Source organism: Pogoniulus pusillus, chromosome 41 (genome assembly GCF_015220805.1).
Source record: "Pogoniulus pusillus isolate bPogPus1 chromosome 41, bPogPus1.pri, whole genome shotgun sequence".
In the NCBI taxonomy this organism is placed as follows: Eukaryota; Metazoa; Chordata; class Aves; order Piciformes; family Lybiidae; genus Pogoniulus; species Pogoniulus pusillus.
The window spans coordinates 7,262,900-7,285,597 of NC_087304.1; the positions used below are offsets into that span (position 1 = coordinate 7,262,900).

General features: G+C 54.2%; 1 protein-coding gene across 1 annotated transcript in view; it reads left to right on the plus strand.

The window, feature by feature from the left end:
* Positions 1-3,429: 3,429 nt before the first annotated feature.
* The window catches only part of TCF3 (transcription factor 3), a 101,043-nt gene continuing 81,774 nt past the window's right edge, over positions 3,430-22,698 (plus strand). Inside the window, 4 exon segments of the mRNA XM_064175316.1 lie at positions 3,430-3,669; positions 6,252-6,353; positions 15,265-15,291; positions 15,293-15,338. Of these exon segments, the coding sequence (XP_064031386.1) occupies positions 6,279-6,353; positions 15,265-15,291; positions 15,293-15,338 (148 nt within the window). The 5' untranslated portion in view covers positions 3,430-3,669; positions 6,252-6,278.

The window sequence follows — 22,698 nt, forward strand, 5'->3', positions numbered from 1 at the left end:
CCAGCTTCCAGAGCCACAAAGCCCTTCTGAAAGGTAGCAAATGCTTTTAACAGGGTCAGTTCCTTCAAGGAGGAAGCACTGAATGGGTGGGTTCTTCTCTTTCCATCAAGGCCTGGCCAGGAGCTGAGCCTCAAGGAATAATCTGCCTGTGGGGAAGGTCTTCATGCCCTCCTTCAGCTGGTGCCTGCTCTGGACATCCAACATCACCAGCTCTGAGGACTGCAGGAGCTGTTATGAAACTGTTTTATTTCAGCCACAGCTCTTGGTGTTGTGGGACAGATACAGCCTTAGCTCCATTTCTTAGCACCACCAGCTGTGACAATGATGGAAGTTGCTGTCCCCATCCCAAAGGTTCAGGGGATGGAACCAAGAACTTAGAGTGCTGCTCTGTTTTTATGCTGCTACCCAAGGGCAAGGGTTGGCCTACATCTCCCATCCTGAGGTGCTCAGGGAATCTTGAGTTTGCTCTGCAGGCTCCAGCGCATCCCAAAGTGATTTCCCTCAACTGTCTGCAGTGTCTTGGGAGAAGTCTGCACAGCATCCCTGTGGTAACCCTCTGTGGATTCCTCACCTATCCTTTCTCCTTCCTATTGCCCTGCACTGAAATAGGCTGAAATGGGAAGCTGGGGGAGCCATGCTGTGAACTGGAAGGGAGAACTTCTCAGCTTCAAGAAATCCGAGGGCTGCTGCTTGGGTTGGATGATCTGAAAAGGCTTCTCCAATACAAGAAATCTCTGATTCTGTGATTGTGGGGGGAAGCAGCTGAGTTTAGGGTGCTGCAGGGTGACAGTAGCCTGAGGAATCATCAGGCATGTATAAAAAGCAGGAGCAAAGGCAGATGCCCTCTTTTTACAGAGCAGGGAGCAGAGGGAGCACAGAGCAGGGGCAAGGAGCTGCACTTCTGTCACCCTCCTAGCCCAGGGCCCAGCTCTGTACTAATTCCCAGGCAGTGGCCAGCTCCATCTGATCTTTGCCCAACTTCCCTCTCCCAGCCCAGGCTCCTCAGCCATGCTCTTTGCCCAGGGTTGACGGTGATGAGCAGCCCCTGGTACCACACCCAGGCTCAGAGCTGGATCTGCCTGGGGTAGCCTAATGCCATCTCTAGGGGATGCTGCTGCTCTTGGAGGGGCTGGTGGTGCCCCCTTCACACTCCTTAGATTACAATCACTGCCACATCCAGTGGCTCACTGCCATTCTTGCCAAAGCAGGCTGGAGACCATCTCAGCTCTGGGAAGATCCATCCCCGATGACAAGAGATTACTTTGGTCACCAACCCTGATTAAATGCAGGCAATTCTTTCCACTCTAGAAAAGAAAGCCAAATGGCTCTGAGGTGTCAGTGGCAGCTGGGCCAGGACCTGGCTGCAGCAGGGCTCGGGCAAAGTGAAAACGAAAGCAGCCTGGCTGAGCGAGTGCTCCAAAGATGACCTGGCAGGGCAGGAGCCGCAGGCTTTTGCCAGAGAAAGTGCCTGCTTCAGCCTGGGCAATGGCCCAGATCCAGATAGATCCCTCTCTCAGGTACTGGTGTGGGCTTGCCAAGCTGAGGTAACCCCTCAGCACTCACAGGCTTCTCTGTCTCTTTTTGCACCTGCCTGGAGTGATTGAGCTGGGCACAAAGCGTCAGCTCTCCACTGTGGTGTGACTCCAAGCAGGGAGCAGTGTTGGGATCAGAAGAGTTCAGGGATCCCCCAGATCTGACTCCCTCTTCCCCAGGTGGCATTTCAAAGAGTCAGTAAACTTCCTCCCATGGGGAAGTAGCTGCCTGGGCACCACAGCAATGCAGGCTGCAAAGCTGCTGAGGGGCCTGGAGCAGCTCTCTGAGGAGCAAAGGCTGAGAGCCCTGGGGCTGAGAGCCTGCAGAGGAGCAGCCCCAGAGGGCAGCTGAGCAATGTTCAGCAAGAGCCAAAGGGCCTGTAATGGGGCAAGAGGCTGGGGCCAGACTCTGCTCAGTGGTGCCCAGGGACAGGCTAAGGGGTAATGGGAACAAGCTGGCAGCCAGGAGGTTCCACCTGAGGAGAAGAAAGTTGTTTGTTGTGAGGGTGCTGGACGGCTGGAGCAGGCTGCCCAGAGAGGTTGTGGAGTCTCCTTCCGTGGTTTGCTCGCAAAGCCATTGTGATCCCAGGGAAGCTGCTATGGGTGCCCTGCTTTAGTTGGATTGGGCTGGCTGATCTCCAGGGTCCCTTCCAACCCTACTGGCTGGGGGTGCAAAAGTCCATCCACCAGCAGCCTCCCTCACCCTGGTGAACTGTGCAGGCACAGGGCACATGGCACAGCATTCCGGGGCTGCCCAGCCGGCACCTTTGATACAAAGCTCCTGCCGGCTTTTAAGCGCCCGTAGCCAGCTGCGGGGCTGACCGGGGCGGATGAACGGGCGGCAAGATGTGAAGGTGCGGACGGAAAACAAGGACTTGTCACCACAAGGCCCGCTGTGGGCGGCACGGGCACCACTGTCTGCAGGCCTCACACAGCTCCGCACTGGTGGGTCTGTTGCGGGGGCGGTTGGGCTGCCTTGATCGATTTCCCCAGCACCGCCACGGGAGACATCCCGAGGAGGCGACGAGACCAGGCCGCGGCTCCCAAGCAGTGCCAGCGCTGGTCCTGCTGGCGATTCGTAGGACCGGGTAAAGCAATCCCACGGCGAGGCACGGAACAAACGAGGAGGCAGCTACCGGGACGAGGACCTCGCTCCCGGGGCGCAACCAGCCCGTCCTCTAAAGCCCCACACTGGGGCAGGCCCCGACGGGGCCCCATCCGCGCCGTGAGCCACAGGCGGCGACGCGAACCAGCGTCAACGACCGCCCCCGGCCTCCGCCGCGCCCCGCCTCCCGCACTCGGTGGGCGGTGACCAGAGCAAGACGCGCTCTGATTGGCCATATCGCTTGCCACTCAGAGCTGTGAGACCCTCCTGTTGGATGGCGCCCCGTGGCTTTATCAGTCTATGGCTCGTGTGTCGTCACAGCGTGCTTAAGATAGCCTGTTGCCGTCCCCCTCCGCCAGAAAACATAGTTCCCCCTTCGAGGAGTGCTCTCCCGCAGGCCCTTCCCTACTCTGTCTCGTCGGCCCGTCCCCGCCGTTCAGCAGCCGCCGCATTTCCTCCCATAGCGGCACGGCCTGCGTGGGGTGCAGCGTCTGCCCCACCACCTGTCTGTGCGCCCGGCGGATGAATACAGCAAGGACTCTGCGCGGAGTGGGAGGTACTGCATCACGCAGGGGGCGGGAGCCCGGGAGGCGTGAACGGGGTGAGGTGGGGGAAGGGGGGCGCCGCGTCTCAGCCGCCACCGCCGCAGGGGGACCATGCGGAGGCAGCGGGGCCGGTGGGCGCAGCAGCAGCAACAGTGGGGCCGGCAGGAAGAGGAGGCGGAGCGGGCGCGGCAGCAACAGCAGCGCTAAGCAGCGGGGCGGGCGGAGGAGGAGGAGGCGGCAGCAGCGGGAGGCGGAGGTGGGGGCGGGCCGGGGCGCACGCGCCGCCCGGTGCGGGGCGATCGCGCCGCTTCGTTACATTGTATCCGCCGGCGGCGCGAGAACAATAGGCGCCGCCGCCGCCCGCCGGCCCTGGGCGCTGCGGCCGCCGCCCGCCCGGTGTCCCGTACTCGCTGCCCGCCCCGGTATTCGCGGGACCTTCATGCGCTTCCCCTTACCTCGCCTGGGGTGCGCGCCTGCCCCGGAACAGGTAAAAAAACAATCATCATAATTATAATAAAATCAAGTAAAGTAATGGAAAATACGGACGCGCTCCCCCTCCCCGCCCCTCCCCGGTGCTCTCGCTGCAGGACATCGGCTGCCTGCCTTCCCGCCCCCTCCTTCGCACTGGCGCTGCCCCGGGACGGGGCTCGGTTCCATTGTCCCTCCGCGCTGTTGGCTCTCGGCAAAGTTTGCCTGGGTCGGGGGGAGAGGGGGAGTGGGCAGCAAAGGGGCCGTGCTGGGGTGTCCCCACGCTTGCTGGGAGTTCGCGCTTCGCCCCTCCACCCCGGGAAGAGGGAGCCGGTTGCCCGTCCTGCTGCGAACTTCAGCCGGGCACCCCCTCCCACACACACCCTCTCCACCGCCCCTCGGCCGGCATGCATCCGCCCGCGGGCGTTCCTCGTCCCTGCTCCTGGGTCGCGGCGAAAGGCTGCAAAAGTTGGGGGACTTGGCGGGGCGGGGGAGACTGATGCGGCCTTGCCCCCGCGGCGTGGAGGCTGCCCGCGTCCACCCGCAGCAGGGAGGAGGCCCTCGGGGGCTCGTTTCGGCCTCCTCGTTTGGGCTCGGGGAGAGCCCCCGGGATCCCCTCCCCACGGCACGGGGGAGAGGGTTGAGGCGCAGTGATCCACCTCACCCCCCTTCCCGCAGCGTGGAGGTGCTGCATGCTTACCGCCATCCCCCTCCGCTTAGGACCCCAGGGCTGGCGAGGGGTCGGCGGGCGAGGCCCGGACCCGTCTAGGACCACTTGGGCCTGGTCCGGCGAGGCCGGGCCCGTTGCGGCGCGGCCCGACCCGGTCCGAGCGGGCCAGCCTGCCTGGGCCCACGGCGTGTCCCGGGCTGCTCAGGCCGCGCCTGGAGTTGAGGGATCAAGGAATCCGGGAGCGGGAGCAGCTCGGTGCGGCCGAGCCTTTGTCCGAAGAGAGACGGTGCCGTCGCCGCGCCCCGCTAAGGAAACCCGAGCGGGACGGGGGGAGAACGGACATCTGCTGCGCGTTAGCCCGGCACCGCCGGGGCCCCCCGGGCCGCCCCCTGTGTCTGCCGGGTCAAGTTCTGCCTGGCCTTTGTGCTGCCGGGACGGGTAAAGCCCTTCCTTGGCCGGGTCTGGGCGCTGCTTCCCTGGGATGGATTTAAAAATAGGGGCGAGTGGGGCAAAAATAAAAGACCGGAGTGAATTTGGGGTGAGGAATGTGTATTGTTGAAGTCCGAGAGCTTGGCGGGGCCGCTAGAGTTTGGGGAACTGCTGGGCGTTTGAGGGGCTGCTGGGGTGATGTTCCAGACCCCCCCCCTTCCTCGGGGGCGCAGAGGTCTAACAGAGACGATCTTCATCTCCCCCAACCCCACCGGGGCGGCCAAAGCAGGAGCTTGGTGAAGTTGGTTTTAAGACACTGCCCAGATGCATCGGGGACACTTTAAAAGGCTTTTCAAAGAAAAAAAAAAGAGCCCTAAAAAGACGCCCCTCAAAAAAAAAAAAAAAAAAAAAAAGCAGCCCTGGATGCTGCTGAAAGGTCTTCCACCTTGGGCTGATTTCAGCCTCTTTCTTCCTTTTTCTTTGAGGGGGTGTAAAACTTCATTGAAATGTGGTGGCTGAAGCCGGGGCTCTGCCTGCAACCTCTGTGTGCAGTTCTCTTTTTCTTCCACCTTATGATTAATGAGTTAAATTTATTGGCCAGCTGCCCTTTGTAACCATGAATGAGTGCCTGAAAAAAAAAGCCCAAATGAGGAAAAAAAAAAAAGGAATCTTTTTATCTCTTCCCAGGCCTCTTTTCCTCCCCCCCAAAGAAGTATTTTTTATCGTAGCAAGCTGGCTAAATAAACCCACCAAAAAACCTCAGTCTCTCCTTAAAAAAAAAAAAAAGCATATTTACCTGCCTCGCAGAGCTGCCTGCAGGGCTTTATTTGTGCCGAACACTTTGCAAAGAGGCTTTTTGTTGGGCTTTTTTTTGTGGTGGTTTTTTTTTCGGTTTTGTTTTGTTTCCAGTCCCTTCGGGTTCGCTTCTCTCTGAGTATTGGGCATCCCCCAAACTCACCCCCTGAAAACGCAGCTGCAGGTGCTCTGCAGCCCGAAGGGAAGCGGCTAAGAGCAGACCTTTTTTTCTTACACAAAACTAGGCAAGGACAAGAGAGGCTCCTGCAGGGAGGAGCGCGGGGGAAGGAGCGGGGCGAGCCAAGCCAGACAAGCGCCCGAGTGATAACTTGCCTGAACCTTTTGATAAATGAGTTGACTTTTTTTATTCCTTTTTCTCCCGTAATTTTTTTTCCTTCCCTTCATTTGCCACATGTCAGGGACAAAATTGGCCTGAACCAGTGGTATTGGCAGCAAAAAACTAGCGTACAAGTGTGTGTCTGGTCAATGGAGTGCTTGTTCCTGCCTCTGGGTGCTATGTGAGGACTCTTGAGTGTGCTCTCTGAGGCCAGGATTTGGCTGCTGGAGACGTACAAAGGATTTTTTTCTTCTTTTGCCCCTTTTTCCCTGGCTCTGTCTTTTTGAGATACCCATCCACGGGGTGGGTAGTTTGCTCTAGTCGTTAAAATCTCTCGCGCTCTCTCTCCCCTCCCCCTCGCTTTCTCTAGGGCTGCCACTGTTGAGTCTGTGGGAGTATGAATCAGCAGCAGCAGAGAATGGCTGCAGTTGGGACAGACAAAGAGCTCAGTGACCTGCTGGACTTCAGTATGGTAAGAGAGCGCTGCCGGGGGGCTTTAAAGTCCTGAGGCTTTGCCTGTGTGCGGTGTTTTGGAGCAGAAGGGAGGAAATGGGAGCCTGTAAATTGGACGTGATGGGTTTCAGATGTGCCCTGTTTGTGTGGCTGTGCACATGTGCTGCAACTTGTTTATTTTCAAGTTAAAGCGATGCCTCAGCCTCTCCTCTCCCTCCTCATCCCTTCCTCCCCTTTAAAACACATGCGTTGGGAGCACAGAGAGGTGAGTTGGGGGGGTTGGATTTTGAATGGGAGTTGTCTGTCCTCTGTTTAAATGCTCACTGGGCAGTGGGCTTGGGTGAGTGTCTGAAGCTGTAACTTCAGTAGCCGATTAACCAGGCTTTTTTTCCTCTTCCCCGGCTCCAGACCATTAAACTTTTGCTCCCACAGGTTATTTTGTCACACTTTGAAACGTGTCCAAGCTCTCCAGCACATTATTTTTGCAGCCGTTGGACACTTGTATTCCACACACTCTGCTCTTTTGTATCCTGGAAACCTTCAGCTGCCTTTAGGAGCTGTTTGTTTTCAAAGAACCAGGACTTAAGAGTTCCTCCTGTAGGGTGTACACAGTTCGGGGTGGCAGGAGAGGTCCCTTCTGGTTGTGGCAGAGTGAGGTTTAGCCCCCAACACCTTGCTGCACCGGTGCTGACTGTCCTTGGCAGGTGATTTGTGGAGGGGAGTTTGTCTTCAGAAGAATGTGACTTGCTGTTGGCTTCCTCTGTTGGGTGCTGCACCCTCAGGGCCCTCCGAGCACGCCTCTTGCTTTCTAGATAAGCACACCGCTGTGGAGACAGAAAAAAACATCTCTGTGAGGAGGAATAACCATGAGTGCCACTGCTGTGGCTCTGGGCTGTCCCAGGTCACCCAGCCCGTGGCCTCATTGTGTTGATTTTCTTGCCCCTTGGAGAAGAAAAGAATGAAGTAGGGAAATTAGTGGCAGAACTGGGGGCACTCCCTGGTGCCTGTTAGGCCTGTGGGAAGTGCTAAGGCTCAGCTGCCTTTCAGTATCTGAGTGCTGAGTTTTAGTGCTGGGAAATACACTAAACCTTGACAGGGTGAGAGAATTTGGGTTGTTCAGTTTGGAGAAGGCTCCAGAGAAACCTTATTGGCTTTGCAGTATCTGAAGTGGACTACAAGAAAGCTGGAGAGGGACTTTTTAGGGTGTCAGGTAGTGATAGGACTGGGGGAATGGAGTAGAACTAGAAGAGGGGAGATTCAGACTGGATGTTAGGAAGAAGTTCTTCACTGTGAGGGTGGTGAGGTACTGGGACAGGTTGCCTAGGGAAGTGCTGGAAGCTTCATCCCTGGAGGTCTGGATGTGGCTCAGGGCAACCTGCTGTAGTGTGGGCCTGTGGCAGGGGGTTGGAACTGGATGAGCTTTGAGGTCCCTTCCAGCCCATTCTATGAAATAAACATTTTTATGCTGTTGGGCATAAACCAGTCCTGGCAGGACTCTGTGCTATGAGGCAGTTGGTTGTAGGGTCTGTCAGTCCCCCCAGGAGAAGTCCTGCACTGGGATCGTCCCAGTTCTCCCAGTTCTGTGCTGGTGCTGGACAGCTGGGTCTGTTATTTTATGGGCGATTTTACCGGTGATGTTTCCACAGCAGCCTGTTTGGTAGAGGAACTGAAGGGTTTCAATGGAGGGCCATGTTTAGGGTTCTCTGAGGAGTGGTGCTGTGGCTGTTTGTTTTTCTGTCATCTCAGAGGTCCCGTGGGTGAGCAGCAGTCCTCGAGCTTTCCATCTGCTGCACCCCAGAGTGCCTGGTTTGGAAGTGCACTTTGGGAGACTAACCCAAAGTTTGCTTTCTGGTCGAGGGTGCAGTGGCTCCTGCTTTGCCTTTTTTCCTCTTTAGATAAAAAACAAGCCCCACTGTTTGCTCAGAGCTTTAAAAACCCCAAATCTTGCTTTCAAATGTAACAAACCCTCCTCATTTGCATGCTTAGAGCTGTGTTCCCCAGAGAGGTCCTGACCCATTCCTTCTGTACACAAATATCTCCGCCCATGGAGATTGGCCTGCACCTAAATGGTTGAGTCTGGGTTCAGTTCCAGCATTTCCACACTGGTGTAGCCCTCGGAATGACCAGGACTGGTTCTGCGCTTTGGGTAAGGCTCTGTGAGCAGCAGCAGTGGGGGTGGCTGCATGCATCAGGGTCAGGGCCTGCGGATGTCATTTGCCTGTAACTGGAAGATGTTCCCTCCAAGATGAGTTGTGCTCCAACATAGCCTGGATTCGAGCCAGAGCTGTTTCACAAACCCTCCTCTCTGCACACCCCACCCCCTACTCTGAGTTTGCATAAAGGGAATATTCACTTCTCTTCTGAAGGGTGAGTAGCTAACATGGGAAGCTTCCCATCCTAGCCAGTGGATGATCTTCACCCTGGCATGCAAGGTCATGGTGCCTAGTGTGGGGCTGTGGAAGAGGCTGCTCCGTGGGTTGCCTTTCCTGTGCTCTCCCCTGCAGAGAGTTTGACCACAAGCCTGCCCCTTTCAAGTATATTTCTGTTTTTCTTTGAATATGCAGGAGTGAGAAATCAGACTTCCTGTGGCCTTGGACAGCCTGATCCTAGTTGGAAGTGTCCCTGCTCACTGCAGGGGGTTGGACAAGATGACCTTTGAGGGTCCATTTCAACCCAAAGCAATATCTGAGTGGAGGTCTGGTCCAGTAACTCTCTCCAGGAGAGGAGCTGGGAGGGAAGGTTAGAGAGAAAGATTCAGAGCAGCTGGAAGCATTTCCTTCATATCAGAATCTTGATTCCTTTTTTCTAGGCAAGTATCGGCCCCCACACTCCGTGGTCCACCTCAGTGCTTCATTTTGCTGGGCACTGAGTGGAGTTTAAGGCCTGGCCCTAACTGGGTTGTATGGTCAGAAGGTGGTGCGAGAGGATCTAAATTTGCCTTCCAGCCCTTTAATAAGTAAGGCCTTTGGGTGGTTCCTGAGCTGCCAAGTGCTTGCCCAAAGCTTTGAAAGGGGTGGAAAGCAGAGGGGTTTACAAGGGTACAAATCAGAGGGGTCTGCAAGGTGCAGCTGAGGAGCAGAGCCTAGAGCAGCTGTGGTGTCTGATGGCTGCTCTGGGCTGTGCGTGGCAGCATGCTCGCTTCCCTCCACCTTGGAACAAATTGTCTTTAATAATTGCCCCAAAGTGCAGGTAATTTGTAAGCTGCTCTCACCACTGCTTCTTGGCAGGACTCCAGGGCTTGCGGATCCAGAGGAGAGCTCTGGAGAGCGCATTCTGCCCGTGGAGCCCAGTTGTTGGCTTACTCTTTCTTAGGCTTGGGTTTTGGTACGTTGTCCCCCGGGCTGGTAGCTCAGCCCCATGGGGAAAAGATGTGTTCTGATAGGCCAAGAGGGAACGGTTTGAAGCTTGAAGAGGGCAGATTGAAACTGAGGATCAGGTAGAAATTGTCGAGAGTGGGGAGACACTGGCACAGGTTACCCAGGGAGGTTGTGGGTGCCCCCTGCCTGGAGGTGTTCAAGGCCAGGCTGGATGAGGCATTGGGCAACCTGAGCTGGTGGAGATGTCCCTGCCCGTGGCAGGGAGTTAGTGCTGGGTGAGCTTTACAGTCCTTTCCAACCCAACCCATTCTATCACTCTGTGGAGCTGCCCTTGCTCTGTGCCATCCAGAGATGCTCAGACTCACCGTGGGTGCCCCAGGTGGTGTCTCAGCCCTGTCATGGTGCCGGTGTGTGGTGGCAAGGTGGTGTGAGGAGGTGTCCTAACCAGTCTGGGATGCTTGGAGAGCACTGGGAGAGCTGCGATGGAGCAGCCATGGGGCTGGGAACCTGTCCGTGCCGCAGAGCATGCCTGCCAAACGAGATAGAGGCAGACGGCTGTGTGCCAGCCTAGGTCTCTGGCAGAAGTGAAATGCTGTTAACAGCCATGATTATTAGCAGAGTATTAACCATATGCTGCAGGGCTGCTGCTTGTCAGGGTGGGTTTCTAGCTCCACGAGATGTCGCAGAGTGGGCAGAGGCTTGAGCAGTCAGATAGGATCTGCCTCGGGGAGCAACTGCTCTCCTTTCATGCCAGCTTTGGTGGCTGTAGCCAGCGAGCAGGGGGTGGAGATGAAACTGTTCCCAAGGAACAGAGGTTGAAAACCAAAGGGTTTCCAGCAAGTAGGGCTGGAGCAAGCTCCTCCTGTCCTTACTGCTGCTGCTTCAGACACACTGGGGGATGTTGAAGCTGTGCCCTGCTCCAGCCAAGGCACAGCTCTTGATTTCTCCTGATAAAAGTCTTGCTTTTGTTTAGAGTGAAGCAGTTGTAAAGTTTTGACTTTAGGCCACAGTGGACATTTGGGGCTGTAGTGAGGAAGGTTTGTCTTAAATGAGCACATATAAAATATCCTGCTGGCAATGGATATGGAGATGAATTCCCTCTTCTCCCTGAATTACCATCTGGATACTTTCCACGCTACAAAACAGATTTCAGGTTTTGAGTTCAGCCTGGAGTTCATGAGGTGGGAGAGTGGAGGAAGTGGAAACAGCTTTTTAATTTCAGAGCACTGATGCACTGCTAGAGGTGCACAATAAATGAAATGCTGCTTTGGTGGTTGTTCCTCGTGTCTAACAGATTCCCTTCCTTGCTTACGAGTCTGGTGGAAGTTTGAGGTCCCTTATCTGTAACTTCCACGGTGGTGGCTGCGGGAGTTTGGATCTCCCAATGCCCTGGGTTTGCATCTTACCCTGAGAGAAGAAATTCTTTGGGATGGGTGGGAATTGAGATAGGAGGGCATGCAGAAGTTGTGGTCAGCTGCTGGGAGGAGGCTGGATGTAGGGCTTGAGAAACCCAATACAGCAGCTTAAGATAGGGGTGGGGCTTGGGGGGTTTACATAACCCTTTAAATCGACAAGATTCAAATCCAGTAAAGGCCAAGGAATGACCCAGTGGCAGTTTCCTCAGCTGCTTATGCTTGGGTCCTTGCTCCATGCCTCTGGGTGCCTCCAGTATGTGCCAGCTCTGGTTCATGTCCTGCCTCCCTCCCCATTTATTTTGAAAGCAGCTTTTATAAGCAGAAAGGAAGTTGGCAGTGGGTGGCTGAACTTCGCCTGTGAGCAGCGCAGGCCACTGAAGGCAGACACCACTCACCTCTGACTCCTGTGGATAGCACCCAGGCAGCCTCAGGCTACACCACGGTGGAAAAGCAGACTGGCTCAGGACAAAAAAATCACCAACCCCAAAAAAAACACTTCCTGGAGTTGACAAGTGATAAGATACAAACCCTGGCATAGAGGCAAGGGGTGACCCGGGGATCCCCCCCATCCTGGTATCACCCTGCTTTGACATCCCCACCTGTCTCGGGGTGGAAAAAGGGTGGGTGACTCCTCAGTCCCTTGGAAAGGGAGTGCAGGAAGGTGTTGCATCAGTCTGGAAACCTCTCTCGAAGCAGGGAGGGAGGTGGGGAGGGCAAGAGGTCATCTCCTGGGGTGCGGGGGCGTGCTGGGGATTGCCAGTGGCAGGGAGACACACACCACAGCTCCTCTTCTGCAGAAGCTGAAAGCACTGCTTGCACAATGGAAGAAAGCTGCTCAGTTTCTCCACCTGTATTTGCCACTCAGACCTTGGGCTTTTCAGCATCAGCAAGTATGAAGCAGAAATGCTCCTGCAAAAGAGCCAGCAGTGCTTTTTTTGTTCTGTTTGGTGCTTTTCTGTGCTGCTCAGCACTGTGATGCTCACACATCCTAGCCCTCCCTGCTCACACAGGCAGGACTCTTGGCAAGGGGGTTTGGCACCACTTAATCTCCTTCCCTACTGTGGAAAAGTAGGAGGTTTGAAGCCATGTAATCCTCTTCCTTACCTTAAGGGGGAAGGGGATGAGCACAGGCTGGGTGGGATCCAGTAGGTAAAGTCCGTTTGTAGTGATTTTAGAGATCTTTACAGAAAACAGCGAGAGTAGAGGCAGGAAAAACCTGTGGCTGTGCAGAGAAAGGTAGGCTGCAAGCCTTTGGCATTGTAAGGATTTGCTTGTGGTGTTTCTTTAGGAAGTGGGATTAGGAAACAAGGCCTATTCGATGGGGCGGCTGCTGGGCTGCCCCAAGTGACTCTGGAGCCCACCCTAGGGAAGGGTCAGGCTGGATATCAGGAAATATTTCTTCACTGAAAGGGTTCTCAAACATTGGAGCGGTCTGCCAATGTGGTCAGGGATTGGAACAGGTTGTCCAGGGAGGTGGCGGAATCATCATCTCTGGAGGTATTTAAACTGTGTGGGCCTGGTGCTTGAGACCATGGTTTAGTGGGGACCTTGCAGTGCTGGGTTTTAAGTGAGTCTAGATGATCTTGAAGGTCTTTTCCCAGCAAAGATGTTCTGGGAGCTGCCTCATGGGGGGTTGCAGCAGGGTGCAGTGCCAGGGTGTAGGGAGTGAGGAGTGAACATAGTCACAGAGTGTCTTTGGTTGGAAGAGACTTCAAGAGATCATCTATGCCAACTTTAATGCCATGGACAGAGACACTTCTCAGCTAGACTCAGCTGCTCATGGCTGCATCCAGCCTGACCATGAACACAACCAAAGAGGAGACATCCACAATCTCCCTGAGCAATCTGTTGCAGAAATAGATCATAAAATTGATAAGGATCACAAAATTGTTTGGGTTGGAAAAGCCCTCTGAGGTCATCCAGTCCAGCCAACAACCCACCCCCACCATGGGCACCAAACCGTGACCCCAAGTGCCATGGCCATACCTCTCTGAGGGTGAGGCCCTGGTGAGGCAGGAAGGCTGCAGGCTGCCTGCTGGTGTCCTCCCAGGAGCTGTACACTGAAATGCTCTCCACCTGGATTTCCGTGCAGAACTCTGGCACAGGCAGGCTGTGCAGCCTTAGCCACCTGCCCAATTTGTGTGCTTTGCTTAAGCGGTACTTTGGATTCCTTAGCTGCTCCCTCTGCATCTCTACCACGTTTAAGTGTTGGGTTGTTGTTTTGTTTTGTTTTGTTTTCTCTCCCCAGCATTTGTGAAAACGAAGCTGGGCAGAGGGTTTTGTACAAAGGAATGTTTCTGACCACAGGCAGACATCAGCTATGTCAGGGCATGAAGCTGCTGCTTTTCTCCAGGCTCTGGTGCCGTGACATTGTTTAATCTTCAAAGCTTTAAACTTTCTGGAGTTGCTCAGACTTTGCAAAGCTAAAAATAATAAAAATTCAAATGACTTGGTGGTGAAAGTATCTGGAGCTGAGTAGTAAAAAGGATATTAAAATGTTAATTCACTCAGCCTTTTCCCACCAGTTGTTTTATTGGCTGCAGCTTCGTTTGTGTGGAGAAGAATTAGGAGTTGTTTTTTTTTTGTGCCTGCTGCATGCAGGTGCATATAAATTTTTAAATAACAGATCCTGAAACCCTCCCAACATAGATTAACGATATTTATACAAGTTAGCTGAGGAAGCTTGCAGTGTTTTGGAGGCAGCTTTCTGCCAGTAGAAGATTAGTTGTGATACCAAAGCTGCAGCAGTACAGCAAACAAGCAGCCAGGGTGATCCATGCAGTAAAATGCTAGAATCTTTCTAACCAGGGGGCTCAGTGCCCTTGGGCCCAGTACTGCTTCTCCCGTGGCACCCCAGGGCTGTGTAGGTGATGGTGCTGCCAGCTGAGGGCTCAGTGAGGCTGGAGAAGAGGAGGCTGCGGGAGACCTCATTGCTCTCTACAGCTCCCTGAAAGGAGGCTGCAGTGAGGTGGGGGTTGGGCTCTGCTCCCTAGGTTCAGGAGATAGAAGGAGAGGAAATGTCCTGAAATTGTGCCAAGGCAGGGTTTGGGTGGAGATGAGGAAAAATGTTTTTGCTGCCCAAGTGATCAGGGCTTGGCACAGGCTGCCTGAGGAGGTGGTGGAGTGCCCATGCCTGGGGGTGTTCCAGAAATGTGTGCCCATGGCACTTGGGGCCAGGGTTTGGTGCCCATGGTGAGGTTGAGTTGCTGGTTGGACTGGATGATCTCGGAGAGCTTTTCTAACCAAACCATTCTGTGATTCTGTGGAGGTTTTTTCCCTCCCATAGCTGGTGTGAGGCTCCCTGCACTAAGGACAGGCTCGCCCAAGTGTATGGCTGCCACTTCTGCCTTTGCCAGCCAGAGCCCACAGGCAGCCCTAGGCACTGCAGGGTGATGGGAGACACTGGATGAGGCCTAGCTTGCTGCTGGTGTTGGGGAGTACAAGGAGCTCTGTGGGGTGCTGTTGTTTTCACAAAATCACAGAATGTAAGGGATTGGAAGGGATCTCCAGAGATCATTCAGCTCAACCCCCCTGCCAGAGCAGGGTCACATAGAGCAGCTCACACAGGAACACATCCAGGCAGGCCTTGAAAATCTCCAGAGATGGAGACTCCACCACCTCTCTGGGATGCCTGCTCCAGGGCTCTGCCACCCTCAAAGTACAGAAGTTCCTCCTCATGTTTAGATGGAACTTCTTATGGTCAGGTTTGTCCCCATTCTCCTGCCACCGGCAACCACTTGGTAGAGTCTGGCTCCATCCTCCTGCCTCTTACCCCTTAGATATTTGCGAGCATTGATAAGGGAGATTTTTATGAATGGAGCCAACCTTCCTCTGTGGGCACCCTCAAGTCTGAGCCTCTGTGAATGACTGAGGGAAGAACTCTTGGTTTTGACCACAGCAATGCTGCTGCTTGGCTGCCTTTCAGCCGCACCTAAGGAAGCAGCCAGGCTGTGTGTGCAGGAGAAGCTTCTGCACGTAGGAATGTGGCTGCATCCCAGCTGCACTGCTTCTGCCCCTCCTGCAGCTGATCTATGGAGCAGGGGCAGGAGAGGAGAAAGGTTTATACATCAATCAAGTGCTGCTCTTTCCCTTTTCCTCCCCTATGCCTGCCCCACCTGCCCCTTTTGCAGCAGCGCAGTAAAACCAACACACTGAAATCTCTTCTTTTCCTTTCTTTCTCATCTGCTTGTTTTTCTAGATGTTTCCCCTGCCAGTGGCTAATGGAAAAAAACAGACCCACGACCCTAGCAAGCACTCAGTTTGGAGGATCAGGTACTGTCATCTGCATTTGTTATTTTTTTTTGTTAGCACCATAAATGTTTCTTGCAATCAATTTGTGTCTGCTCCCAGAGCCTCAGTGTGGTGGGGTTCTGTGCTTGTGTGTTCTGTGACTGCTTGATGCTGGCCTCCTATGATTTCTCTAGATGATTTTCTTGTTGCTGTCTCTGGGTGCGCAAAGCTGCTCTTGCTGATGAGTTTCCAGTGAAGAAGCTGCAGGTTGTTGCCTATCTGCTTGGGCTGCAGCCGGCACCCCACAATCAATGCTGTCTTCTAAGCTGCTTAGGTGGGCGCCTGTCTGCAGGCACTGGGAGACTTCTGCTGTAGGTGACTGAGAAAACCTGGTGGTGATGGTTAGTACCTGGGGCTCAGCTGTCCCACAGAGAGGCTCTGGTGCAGTTTTCTCCACTCAACCCCTCCAGCGGCACCCTGCTATTTGCTGGGATATCTGTGTTCCCAAAGGGACCTTTGCAAAGCCCTCCTGGCTAGATGTCTGCAGGCAGGTGGGCAGCAGGTGTGGCTGGAGCTGTTTCACCAGACTCTGAGCTGAACCTTGCAGTGATTTTGAGCTGCTGTTGCCTGTCCCACCTTGCCCTCAAAGACAGCAGCTGGTCCCACTCCCCAGACATGCTGTGTGGCCAAATCTCTGCCCATCTAACATCAAAGGGCATTGGGTACCTGCAGGAGGAGCAGGCTGGCGATTGACAGTGATAGGAGCCTGGCTGGAGGGCAGCTGGTGTTGGGTGTCTGGCTGGGAAACGTGGTGCTGGTTCATTTGAGGCTAAAGTGGAGAATTCCCCAGCTGGGCATGGCATGGTGTCCTGCCAGGCTTTTGATGCCCGGGGAAGCCGCTCTTTGCCTGGCTCGCTGCAGCCCCTGGCACACAGGAAGCTGAGTTCATTTGCCCTTCTTGCTGGAACATGCTGATGCTTTGAGAATGGTTAAAATTTGACCTTCCTTGCCCTGAGCTGTCCAGAGAAACTCCTGGCTGTATGAAATGGCTGTGCCCTGGCACTGGGAAGCCTCCCAGAGACCACGGTGGGATTTCTGGACAGTAGCATTGATGCCACAGTGCTGTGGGGCAGCTCTGCGGGGGGAAAACCTGCTGAAGTGGGATGGGAGGGATGTGCTCTGCCCTGCTCCTGCCGTTTTGAGGCAGAGAAATTTTGTTGCTTTCAGATGGGGTTGTAGGGCTGCTTGTCAGGATGGGTTTGAGCAAACATTTTTACAGGAGGGAAGCTGCTGAGTAGGTGCTGGAGGAAATTCGAGGGGGAGAGAACTCTCTGGTTAAGCCAGATGGAAGCTGATCTCTGCAGTGAGTGTTCCCCTGCGTGACTGCTGCTGGTAAAGTCATCCACAGAGGACTCGCTGGCCAGAGGAGAGCAGTGGAGCAGCTCTCAGTTTCCTCTCAGGGGCTGCTTGGCTGCAGGCTCTGTGGTTCTGGCCATGAGCAGGGCTGTGCAGTGCGCGGCCAGACGCCCCCACCTTGGCTGTGCAGCAGCCTGAACGACAGAGACTCTCTGCCCCCCCCCCCCCCCCCTCTTCTTTCGGGTGAGTGAAAGGTAATGTTGACACCACCCTTCCTCTGGGCTGCTGTTTTTTGAGTCTAGCTCTCAGCAGTCCATAAAAACAGAGAACTGATATTAGACAACTGAAGGCAGTTGCACAACTGCTGCTGTCTCAGTCCTCCTGGTGGCTCCTTTGTCCTGACGTGGGCATCCTGGCTTTGAAATGCAGCTTGGGGCTTGGTTTGGGCAACAGAGTTATCCCTTGGCCAGTCGTCCTTGGCCTCACCTTTGGAGAGCTGGGGGCATGTTTTGGTTGTGTGTTGGCTTTGTCACTTATTTCTGGTCCTGAACGTTTGATGTTGGATTTGTGCTGGAGGTGAATGACTGCAGTGAGGTGCTGGCTGCTGTGCCCATGCTGAGGGGTACGTGTGGTCTGTTAGTTACAGGCTGAGTTGAGTGGGAAGGGACCATTACATCTCATCCAGTCCAACCCCCCCTGCAGTCAGCAGGAACATCTGCACCTACAGCAGGGTGCTCAGAGCCCCAAGCAACCTGACCTGCAATGGTGCCAGGCATGGGTCAGCTCCCACCTCTCTTGGTGGCGTGGGCCAGGCTCTCACCACTATCAGTGTAAAAGTCTATCCCTTCTCACCAGTCTGAGTCTTCTTCTTTTGTTGTCAAACCATCCCCTCCTGTGCTATTCCACAGGTCCTGCTAAAAAGTCTGTCCCAGAAGGATCTGAAGTGTCTAAGCTAAGTCCCAGACAGTGCCTAGTGGTTTATTTCATAGTTTGTTAACGTTGGTTGGACTTAATTCACTAATTAAGAGCAAAGTGTGGTCAGTCACTAGTCCATCCCCAGCCTGCCAGCACACTTTGATTTGAAGTTGAATCCTCACCAACCCCAGTGTGGTCAGAGGGTGGAGGGCAGATGGTCCTTGGTTCTGGAGAGTCTGACTTGCTGAAGGCTATGCAGCCAGGCTGTAATCTGGACCTGCAGATTAGCTCCCTTAAATCTTGGTGCAGCACTTCCTTGCCACTGTCACCCATTGCGCAGCCTGGAAAGGAGAATCAGGCTCCAGTGCATTTCTGTCTGGGTTGGGTGATATGCACCACAGTGCCAGGATTTTATCTGTGGGGGTTGTTGTGGCACACCCATGGTAATAAGCTGATGGTCTCATGTGCCAGAAAAATTGGTGTGGGGATGTGGTGCTGAGGTATGTGGTTTAGTGGTAGTAGCGTAGGAGCAGCAGTGGAATTGCTTCAGTGAAGTGATTGGACTTGGTGATCATAGGGTCATGGAATGGGTTGGAGACCTTCAAGACCATACAGTTCCAACCTCCCTGCCATGGGCAGGGATACCTCCTACCAGCCCAGGTTGCTTGTAGAATCATAGAACTGTTTCAGCTGGGTGATCTCATCCAGTGCAGCCCTAACCTCCTATTTCAAACCATTGCTCCTCATTCTATCAGTGCAAGCCCTTGGAAACAGTCTCTACCTGCAGGTCCTCTTCAGACACAGAAATGTAGCAGCTATTCATGTCCAGTTGGTCAATAAGATAGCACAGGCCTTTGAAACAGCACTGCTAGAAAAAAAACACAGTGATAAAATTACGAGGGGCAATGGTTTGAAACTGGAAGAGGGCAGAGTTAGGTTGGACATCAGGGGGAAGTTGTGCGCAGTGAGGGTGGGCAGAGAAGTCCCATCCCCGGAGGCATTCAAGGCCAGACTTGATGTGTCCTTGTGCAGCTACCTCTGATTGGAGCTGTCCCTGCTGCCTGCAAGATGCCCTTTGAAGGTCCCTTCCAGCCCCATGCAATCTGTGAATCCCAACTGATAACTGCCCTGGCCAAGCTGATGACTCCTACGGTGGCCTCTTCCTGAAGAGGAACACAATTCTTTCTCCCAGGCCAGCAGAATTCAAAGTGCTGAATGAAGCAAACCCTCCAATGCTGAGATCCTTTTTGCCTTTATGTTTTTGTCTCCTGCTTTTATTTTAAGCTTTGCCACTGTTTCCCCTCATTTCTGTCCTTAAATGCACCAGGGGAGGAACTGGTTTAGCACCCCTGCCGCATGGACAATTCAGCACCTCCGCTTTGCCTTTTCTTGGCAAGGAGCAAGCCAACAATTGCCACTAGGCTGGAGCTGACGTCAGCCAGCCCGTGGCTGCAGCATTTATAGCACATATAGGTCACCACAGGGAAGTTTGGCTTCCTGGGGCTTTGTGCTGCAACTGGTGTTTGCCAGCGCCAGCCGCAGTGCCTGCTGCTGGAGGGGGGGACACGCTTGGGCTTTGCCCATTGTCTTCTGCATTTGTCATCTCTAGCCAAACTCTTTTGTTTATTCTTTGCAGTAGCAAAAACATCTCAAACCCTGTCCTCCATCTCCCCCCCACCCCCAACCCCATGTCACAGTTTGTAAATGACTAAGCTGATCAGCAAGGAGCTTCCTCCCGGCAGCACTTTGTTAACTGCACCTCCAGCAGGACAGGGCTCCTGCAAAACTTCAGATGGAGAGAACTGTTGGTAACTGACCTGGAGGCAGCAGGGTTGGCAGGAGGCTGACAGGTGTCACTGTGTTCCTTCCAGCTTAGGCTGTGGTGATGGCACTGTGGCATGGGGCAGTGCCAGGGCTGTCATAGGATCATGGAATGGTTTGGATTGGAAGTGACCTGCAAAGGTCACCCAGTCCAACACCCTGCAGTGAGCAGGGACATCTGCAACTAGATCTGGTTGCCCAGAGCCCTGTCGAGCTCTGTGCAGCCAACCACCTCACTGGGCAACCTGTTGCAGTGTTCCAGCACTGTCATGGTGCAGAACCTGATCCTAACATCCAATGTAAATTTGCTCTGCTCTCATTCCAAACCATTGTCCCTCCTCTTGTCCCTGCAGGCCTTTGCAAACAGTCCCTTTGCAGCCTTTTTGTAGCCTTCTTCGGGTACTGGAAGGCTGCTGTTAGGTCTCACTTCGTGTTCTTGGCTGTGTCAGTGCTTGCTGGCTCTGCCCTTCTTCAGCAGAGCAGGGAAATAAGCCAAGGTTATGTCGTTTTTGGACCTCTCACTCCAAGAAGGGCATTGAGGTCCTAGAGCACAGGTCTTGTGAGGAGTGGCTGAGGCACTTGGGCTTGTTTAGGCTGGAGGAAAGGAGGCTGAAGGGAGACCTCATTGCTCTCTACAGCTCCCTGAAAGGAGACTGGAGCCAGGTGGAGGTTGGGCTCCTCTCCCGGGTAAAGAAGTGACAAGATGAGAGGAAATAGCCTCAAGCTACACCAGAGGTGGTTTAGGTTGGACATGAGGAGCAGTTTCTTCCCCAAAACGGTTGTTAAGCCCTTGTGAAGCTGCTTAGGGCAGTGGTGGAGGCCCCGTCCTGGGAGAGATGTGGTGCTGAGGGCCGTGGTTTGGTGGTGACCTGGCAGTGCAGGGCTCAGAGGCATTCTGCAACCTAAATGAGTCTGAGATCCTACCTCACGGAGCAGCTCATGAGCGATGCTTTGCATATGTGGTTAATAAGGAAAGTGTGGAACCACCTCCCCAGCACATCAGAACAGCTCTGAACTGCCAGGTCCATGTCCTGCTGAAACAGGAGCCCAGGCAGTGTCCCACATCAGACGATTCTGCTACAAAAAAAATCACTTTTGGTTTTTGCTCCCTTTTTGAGCAAATTCACCGCTAAATGCCTTTTCGTTTCTGCTTTGTGCTGGGGGCAGATTCCTTGATTGGGATCTGCAGCCCTGCCCCAGCTTGTCCTGGGCTGAGCCCCAGCAATAGTGTGGGCAGCAGGGGCAGGGAGCGGATTCTGCCTCTTTGCTGTGCTCTACTAAGCGCCCCCCCCCCCCCGCCCCGCAGTGCTGGGGCAGCTCTGGAGTCCTCAGCACAGCACAGACAGGGACCTGCTGGAGCAGGCCCAGAGGAGGGCACAGCAGTGCTGGCAGGGCTGGAAAGGCTCTGCTGTGAGGCCAGGCTGAGAGTTGGGCTTGGGCAGCCTGCAGAGGAGAAGGCTCCAGGGAGACCTTAGAGCAGCCTTCCAGTACATGAATGGGCTCCAGGAGAGGTTTTGGAAAAATGTGGAGTGACAGGATGAGAGGTGATGGCCTCAACCTGGAAGAAGCTGAACTTAGATGAGACATAGAGAAGAAATTCTTCCCCATGATGGTGGTGAGGCACTGGAACAGGTTGTCCAGGGAGGTTGTGGTGGCTCCAAGGCTGGAAGCGTTCAAGGCCAGGCTGGATGAGAACTTGAGCAACCTGGGTTAGTGGGAGGGGTCTCTGCCTATGGCACGGGGCTTGGAACTGGATGGTCTTGAAGGTCCCTTCTAACCCAAACCATTCTGTGACGATGTCTTAGGTAGGTTTAGAAGGGAGAGTCTGTGCTGTGATTTCCACCCCAAAGTCTGTTCAGCACTTTTCGTGATGGCGAGGTGGGGAGATGAGGCTCGTTGAGGGAATGTCTTTGATCAGGGCTAGAGTTTGTAAAAGACATCTGAAGCTGGCTGAGCAAGGAGGCTTTCAAAGAGGTACAAGCTGATGCATGTAGCAAATGTTGAGTTCGTCGCCTGAACAAAGCCAGAGCATTCTCCCTAGAGGGAGGTGAGTCCAAACCCCCTTTGAAAGCTGCTTTAAACAACCTTCAATCTTGGATACCTGTGGCAGCAGCACTGAGAGTAATAAATTCTCTGAGAGATGAGCTTGTCTCTTTAATTGGTGCTATGGGTGAGGTGTTTGCAGATGTAATTCTTTGTGTGTGCACAAAGAAGCTCCAAGGTGGAGGGGTTGTGGGGGGGGATTCTGGAGCTCAGACCTGGAGCTTGGCGTCTGCTCCATAGCTCTGCTCTGGACTCCCTTTTGCCTCCCAAGCATGAGCTTGGCTTTCTGGTGCTTTGTTTAATTGATTTTTTAAAATAAAAGCCCCTAAGGCAAGTTTCCTGAATGCACAGAATTACAGAATGGGTTGGGCTGGAAGGGAACTTAAAGCTCCAACCCCCTGCCATGGGCAGGGACACTTCCCACCAGCACAGCTTGCTCAAGGCCTTATCCAGCCTGGCCTTGAACACCTTCAGGGAGTGGGTATCCACAACCTCCCTGGGCAACCTGTGCCAATGTCTCCCCACGATCATTCTCAACAATTTCCTCCTCCTCTCCACTCTCCCTTCTCCCAGCTCACAGCCATTGCCCCTCATCCTGCCACTCCCAGCCCTTGTCCAAAGTCCCTCCCCAGCTCTCCTGGAGCCCCTTCAGGCACCAAAAGGCTGTTCTGAGGTCTCCCTGGAACCTTCTCTTCTCCAGTGTGCAGCAAGCTCATCTAATTTAGAGTTGTGGCATGGTTTAGGTTGGAAAAGTCCCCTTCAGTTGATGGAGGCCTGAGGCTGTGAAGAGCTCAGCGCAGTGTTGCGGTGCTGTCAGCAGCCAAGCTGCGGCTGCTGCAATGCATGGGAGTGAGGAAAAGGGAAGCTTTTATTAGCAAGGATGCCTTTTTCGTTTTCCTCTCCTTCCCACATGTTCTGCTCCTGCTGAAGTGGGAGTGCAGGGCTTCGCTTGCTATTTTGATAGATGCTGAAAGGCAGACATGAGGTGCACAATATGGGAGTTGATCTTGAGCTGTGCTCTGCGCTGGGGAAGGGCCCTTAGACTGCCTGCTTCCTGCGTTCATGCCCACGGTGTGGGTCTTGCAGAGCTGGCACTGCACACAAAGCCACCACAGCTGAAAAGACAAAGCAGAACAAGGTACTGGTCAGACCCCACCTGGAGTGCTGTGTTCAGTACTGGTGTCCCCAGCATAGGAAGGACACAGAGCTACAGGAGTGAGTCCAGAGGAGGCCACAACAATGATATAGTGGAGGTTACCCCTGCTTA